A 6,495-nucleotide genomic window follows, 5' to 3' on the forward strand; every position below is an offset into this window, starting at 1 on the left:
TGGACCCCTGATCGCCAGGCGCCCATGCCCCCTCTGCTTGTCATTGTGGTCTCTGGGCGCCTAGACGAATTCTGTCTGCAGCTTGGGCAGCTCTGCCCCGGGACAGCGGGGTGGGGGGCTGGGGGCCCTTCGACACACACTGGGCCTCCGTTGTCCCTCCGTTGCCAGCCAGGGAGGCCGCAGGCTGGGGGACCTGGGGCAGTTCTGGGGCCACCCCCCAGGGTGACGGCCAGAGGCTCCCTGGCTGGAAACTGGCTGGTTCCAGGCCCGGCCCCATAGAACGGAGGGGTCTCTCCCTCTCCCCCCAGGAGTTCTACGCCGAACGCTTCGGGGATGACCTGGTCGAGATCATCAAGGACTCGAACCCTGTGGACAAGGCCAAGCTGGACCCCAATAAGGTAAAGCTGGGGCCCATGGGTAGGAGTATACGGCAGTGCCTGGGGACCCCAGCTGAGACTGGGCCCCCTCTCTCCCCTGTTGCACCGGGTGCAGCCAAGATTAGAGCCCCCTGTCACCCAGCTGCTGCCCAGACCGCAGCCAAGATTGGGGGTCCCCATCGTGCCGGGTGCTGCATGGACACAGTGAGACATGCCCTGCCCCAAGGAGCTCCCAGTCTGAGTAGACCCAAGGCAGGAGGGGAAACCGAGGCACGGAGCAGGACAAGGACTTGCCCAGTGTTACCCAGCTCTGGGGCTGTGAGGAGAGCGGGGTGGGCTGAGTCCTCCTGTCATGGGGCTCCCTGGGGCTGGGTGGCAGCTTTCCCGGCCGTGCCCCCCTTCACGCCCCTCCACCCCCCAGGCCTACATCCAGCTGACCTATGTGGAGCCGTTCTTCGACACCTACGAGCTGAAGGAGCGAGTCACCTACTTCGAGAAGAACTACGGTCTGCGCAGCTTCCTCTTCTGCACGCCCTTCACACCGGACGGGCGGGCGCACGGGGAGCTGCACGAGCAGCACAAACGCAAGACGCTGCTCACCACCTCGCACGCCTTCCCCTACATCAGAACCCGCCTGCCCGTTGTCCACAAGGAGGAGGTGCCGCTGGGAGGCGCCAGGGGTGGGGGGCTCGGCAGGGCACCGGGCTGCAGGGAGTGAGGTGGGGGCTCGGCAGTGGGCACCGGGGAGCGAGGTGGGGGCTTGGCGGGGGCACTGTGGGTGGGGGCTCGGCAGTGGGCACCGGGCTGCGGGGAGTGAAGTGGGGGCTTGGCAGGGGCGCCAGGGGGTGGGGGGCTCAGCAGTGGGGGCTGGGCAGCAGGGAGTGAGGTGGGGCTTCAGCCGGGGGACAGGGTGCCGCAGGGGCCTGAGGGTCTGGGGGGGCCGAGCTGACCCCCCCCCGGTGCACCCAGATCATCCTGACCCCCATCGAGGTGGCCATTGAGGACATGCAGAAGAAGACGCAGGAACTGGCCTTTGCCACCCACCAGGACCCGGCCGACGCCAAGATGCTACAGATGGTGCTGCAGGGCTGCGTGGGCACCACCGTCAACCAGGTCGGGCGGCCCTGGGCAGGGCAGGGGGGTTGGGGGTCACGCACCGGACACGGGCTGGGAGGGGGCATCGATCCTCCCCCCACCCCCCTCTGGGGCTGTGCCAGTGCCCCCCCCACATCCCCCGCTGCCCCCACCCCATGGCAGCTTTGGTCATGCTGGGCACCGGCAGAGTATGGCTGGGCTGGGCTGGCAGGGGGGCAGGGCTGGGCTGGTCGGGGGTGGAGCAGGGCTGGGCTGGGCTGGCAGGGCTGGTCGGGGGCGGGGCTGGGCTGGCAGGGGGGCATGGCAGGGCTGGGCCGGCAAAGGGCGGGGGTGGGGCAGCGCGCTGACCCACTGCCCGTTGCCCAGGGCCCGCTGGAGGTGGCCCAGGTGTTCCTGGCCGAGATCCCGGACGACCCCCGACTCTACCGGCACCACAACAAGCTGCGCCTCTGCTTCAGGGACTTCACCAAACGGTACTGGCCCCCCCCGGCACCCCACATCTGCCCCCCAGCACCCAGCCCCCCTTCGACCCCGGCCGCCAGCCCCCCACTTCCCCAAGGCTGGCCTCATCCCCAGGAGCTGGGGGGCTGGGTCCTGGCTCCTCCCTGCCCAGCGCAGGCTTGGGGGTGGCTTCCCCAAAGGGAGAAGGGATTCCCCCTCCCCCCGCCTGGGGTCCCTCCGTTGGGCTCCGAGCCCCCAGCCCCCTCCCCCAGCACTGGGTGCTGCACTCAGCTGGGGCGAAGCAGTGCATTCTGGGAACTCTGTTGGCCGTGGTCATGAGCCCCACCCCTCGGTTCCAGGTGCGAAGACGCCCTGCGTAAGAACAAGTCGCTGATCGGGCCGGACCAGCGCGAGTATCACCGGGAGCTGGAACGGAACTACCTGCGCCTCCGGGAGTCGCTGCACCCTCTGCTGGGCCGCCGGATCCCCCAGCTCTACGCCCCGCTCGTCCCGCGCTCCACCCACCAGTGAGCATCCCCCAGCACCAGGCACTGCCCGGACCCAGGGAGAGACCGTCCCCAGCTGGAATACGCACAGGACAAGGGGAGAAACTGAGGCAGAGAGGAGATGGGACTTGCCCAGGGTCATGCAGGGAATCCTGTGGCATAGCCAGGAATGGGACCCAGGAGTCCTGGCTCTCTGCTCTAACCACTCCACTCCACTCCCTTCCCTGAGCTGGGAATCCAGGGCTGGCTTGTTCCCTGGGGTCTCTCCACACCCGGCAGTTACCAGGGTCCGCCGGGGAGGGTGCGGATTTGCCACATGTTAATTTCACCCATTGGATTAATTGGAGGCTTCCCCCCTTCGCCACCACCGGAAACTCTCTGAACAGGTCTAGTCTCCACAAGCTGGAGGGCTAGGAGGAGCCAGCAGGATCACCTTGGACCGGCTGCATCTGCTCTTCCAGCCTGGGGGGGACACCTCTCCCAGCCTCCAGCGTGCCTTGCTGAGCCCCCCGTATGGAGCCAGCCCAGCCCGCCTCCCCCGGGTCCAGGCCCAGGCTCAAACTCTGCCCCCAGCAGGGCCTGCGGGGAGACCACTCGACCCAGTCAAATGCCAGGTGTCCATGGTGTATCGGGGTCGGTCTCCGCCCCTTCCCTCTGCCTTCTGCTGCCCGGGGCCTTAAAGCGCAGGGCTCGGGCCTGGTGTCTCTCCCCCAGCCTGTGCCCGGTGCTGCGGGAGCCAGGCGGGCTCTCTGGCCTGTTTACCCAGCAGCCAGGGGTAGAAGTTGGGTGGCCCCAATCCTGCCAGGGGCCCTGCCTCTGGACCAAAGCTCAGCAAGCTGCCCCCGCAGCGTCTCCCCCTGCGGATCCCCCAAATGTGGGCAGCGAAGTGGCACCAGGCCGGGATCTCCCCCCCCCCCGCCCCGTGACAAATGGCACAGCTGGCTGGTTCCTGGGGCTAGAGAGGGGGGCAGGCCATGGAGGTCTCCCTCCCAGTGCAGGGAATGGAATCCAGGAGTCCTAGCTCCCTCCCCCCACGCCCCAAAGCCAGGGGCCCTATGGCCCTTGTGGTGCCTGAGGATCCTGCTCCCCCACACCTCCCGGGGGGGGGCACGAGACAGCCTCTGCCCAATCCCTTTGCTGGGGGGGGCCAGCCAAGGGCTAGGGCCTGCCCTAGCTGTAGTGTAAGGGGGGGCGCCCCACTTCCCACCCTCCTCATCTCTGTATGTTTCTTTTCTCACCCTGAGGAGTCTTCCTCTCCCCTGCTTCTGCTATCTCTTCCCTTGACCTCCAGCACGGGGGGGCCCCTCTGGGACGTTCATTAACCCATGGGTGGAAGGGGCGGGCTGGGGGGCTGAGTTGGTTAAATGGGGGGGGCAAGCAGAGGCAGGGTGAAGCATAGCTATGAGTTTCCCTGTGAGTCGGGGGGGGGGCTGATCTACTGGCAGTGGGGCAGGTGTGCCCCCCGCAAAGGGGCACAGAGATTGGGGAGTGGGGACTGCCAGGCGTGGGCCCCTCCATTAGGTCCCACTCCAGGCCCTCCACCTGTAGGGTGGGCAGGGGATTCCCCAGGCCCTGCAGTGTCAGTGCGAGCCCCCCCACTCCCCAGCTGTACCTGGGGGGGGCCAAGAGTGTTCAGCGTGGGGCCCTGCTGCCCCCTCAACGCCAGCAGGTCCTGGGGGGGGAGCCCAGACCTTCCCTTCCCCCTTCCAATCACTGGTGCTGTGCCCCCTCCACCCCACCCTCTTCACGGTCTGAGCCACCGGCCTTAACCCCAAACTGCAAATTTTCCCCCACATTAAATACCAGGTGGGGGAGGGGTGAAGCTGTTGCTGCCCCCCCAGCTCCCTCCCCCCCATGCACCCCATTGGATTTGGCTCCTGCTTTCCTCTGGGCCAGGACACGTGGGGGACGTGGTCTCCCCTCAGCATCCTCCATAGCCCCCCAGGCTGGGCCTGCCCCCCCACCCTGCGTCTGGCCGGCTGGGACTGCGGGGAGAGGCGCCGGCCGGGGGTTTATTTATAAAGCAATTTAACAATAAAACCCAAAACCTTTGGATTGTTTGAATTCCCAGGAGCCGAGTCTGGTTTGTGTTGCAGTGGGGCCGAGAGCGGGGCTCCCGGGGGAGGGCTGTGCAGACCCCACCCCCAGCCGGGCTGGGGGGATCCCTTTGCCCGCCAGCCCCCGTGCAGCCCCCCAGGAATGTGGGGGCCCCCTCGGGCTGAGTGCTGTGCAGACACATCCCTGCCTGAAGAGCTGACGCTCACCAAGGCTTTGGAGGGGAAACTGAGGACCCCCCGGGCCAGTGGCAAAGCCAGGCCCCACCACACACCCGCCCCCTTTCGCTGGAGCTTGTGGCATCTAATCTTGCCAGGCCCATGCCAGGGTGGTGTGTGCTGGGTGATAGCGCCCAGCTCTGATAGACCCAACGGCTGGAGCAGGGCCTGGCACGGGGGAGGGGGCAGTCAGCTGCGCCGGGGGGGCCCGGCTCGTTCACGGGCAGCTGGGAGGCAGGCGCTGCTGACAGGCGGGCACCTGGGCAGGAATTGCTGACGGCCGTGGGGGCCAGCGGAAGGGCCTCAGCAGGGTTAGGGGCTGGGCTGGATGTGAATTATTTACTATTAGGTGTATTTCAGTAGCACTGAGATACCCTGACTGAGATCTCGGGCAACCCCACTTGGTGCCAGGTGTTGCCCAGACCCTGTCTGAGATCCGGGCCCTGGCGCTGCCTAGACACGCAGTGAGAGACTGTCCAGACCCCAAAGAGCTCCCAGTCTAGCTAGCTGCAGGGTGGGAGGGGAAACTGAGGCAGGGGGCGGGACTTGCCTTTGGTTGGAGCAGGGAAAGAACCCAGGTGCCCCAGGCCATGCGGCTGGGTTCGGCAAGGCAGCCGGGGGACTCTTGTGAGGTGACACTGCCTGCAAATCGCCCCAGCAGGTGTGGGGAGGGGCACAAGGGGCCCTGAGATGGAGGCCGGGACCTTGGGTTCAATGCCCGGCTTGGCACCAGGCCTCCCTCAGGCCCCCGGGCAAGTTACTGGGTCCGGCTGGGCCCGTTTTGGGGGCGAGAAGGGGGGATTATCCGGCCCTAGAGCTGCTCAGCTCCGGGGCAGCCCAGCCCAGGGCCCTGGCAGGAGCGGACGGGCAGAACCGAGCGAAACGCCAGCTCAGGGTGGTGCCACATGCCTCTGGCTGTGAGCCCTTTGCCAGCCCCTCTCTGCACCCGCTGGGCCAAGCCCCCTCTGCAGGGCAGGGCGCCTTCCCCCGGGCGACAGGGCAGAGCTGGAGCCGCCAGCAACGGGAAAGACGGGAGCTGAGCTGCTGTTTACAGAGCGACGCCTTCTGCTCTGAGCCGAAACCCAGCCGAGCGGGGTGCGGAATCGACGCAGCTGGGTTCGCTGGCTACCCCTGGGGGGGAGCAGCTGGAGCCGAAACCAGGATCCCGTCGGGCTGGGCGCCGCCCAGACCCCAACCGGGATTGGGGCCCCATCGCGCCGGGCACCGCCCAGACCCCGATCAAGAGCGGGGCCCTGTCGGGCCGGGTGCGGCACAGACCCCGACCCTGGAAGAGTGCCGTGTAACTGGACAGCCAGCAGGATGACGTAACTTGGCCCCCCGTCAGTCGGGGCCGAGGCAGGAGCAAAACCCAACTGTCCCCGCGCCCTGCCCCGGAGCCCCAGTGCAGGTCGAGGGCCCGACCTTCCAGGATCTGCCCCCCACCTCGGCTGCCTGGCGGAGTCCGGGCTGCAGGGCCGGGGCCTGTGTTTGGCAGCAGAGCCTTGCGGCCGGCAGCCCCACAGTGATCTGGTGCATCCGAACCCCAGCCTGGTCTCGGTCGGGGTCTGGGCAGGACCCAGCACGAGGGGGCCCTGATCTCGGCTGGGCTCCACCCATGAAGCTCTAGCCCACGTCATTATCACTAGCCACAAACTCTTCGTGTAACGTTTCAGCTCCAAGCAAAAACGCACCAAGAGCAGGGAACAGCAGCTAAATTAGAACCAGGCCCGAGAGCCGCTCACCAGCCGCTGTGAATTAACTCCTGCCAGGCTCTTTCCCTGCGTCGCAGTCGCCCGCAAGACC

General features: G+C 67.1%; 1 protein-coding gene across 1 annotated transcript in view; it reads left to right on the forward strand.

The window, feature by feature from the left end:
- The window catches only part of DOCK6 (dedicator of cytokinesis 6), a 49,761-nt gene extending 45,278 nt beyond the window's left edge, over positions 1–4,483 (forward strand). The window contains 6 exon segments of the mRNA XM_043506301.1: positions 309–398; positions 799–1,035; positions 1,347–1,490; positions 1,839–1,945; positions 2,273–2,436; positions 2,787–4,483. Of these exon segments, the coding sequence (XP_043362236.1) occupies positions 309–398; positions 799–1,035; positions 1,347–1,490; positions 1,839–1,945; positions 2,273–2,436; positions 2,787–2,833 (789 nt within the window). The 3' untranslated portion in view covers positions 2,834–4,483.
- Positions 4,484–6,495: the final 2,012 nt, after the last annotated feature.

Source organism: Dermochelys coriacea, chromosome 20 (assembly GCF_009764565.3).
Source record: "Dermochelys coriacea isolate rDerCor1 chromosome 20, rDerCor1.pri.v4, whole genome shotgun sequence".
NCBI classification, from domain to species: Eukaryota; Metazoa; Chordata; order Testudines; family Dermochelyidae; genus Dermochelys; species Dermochelys coriacea.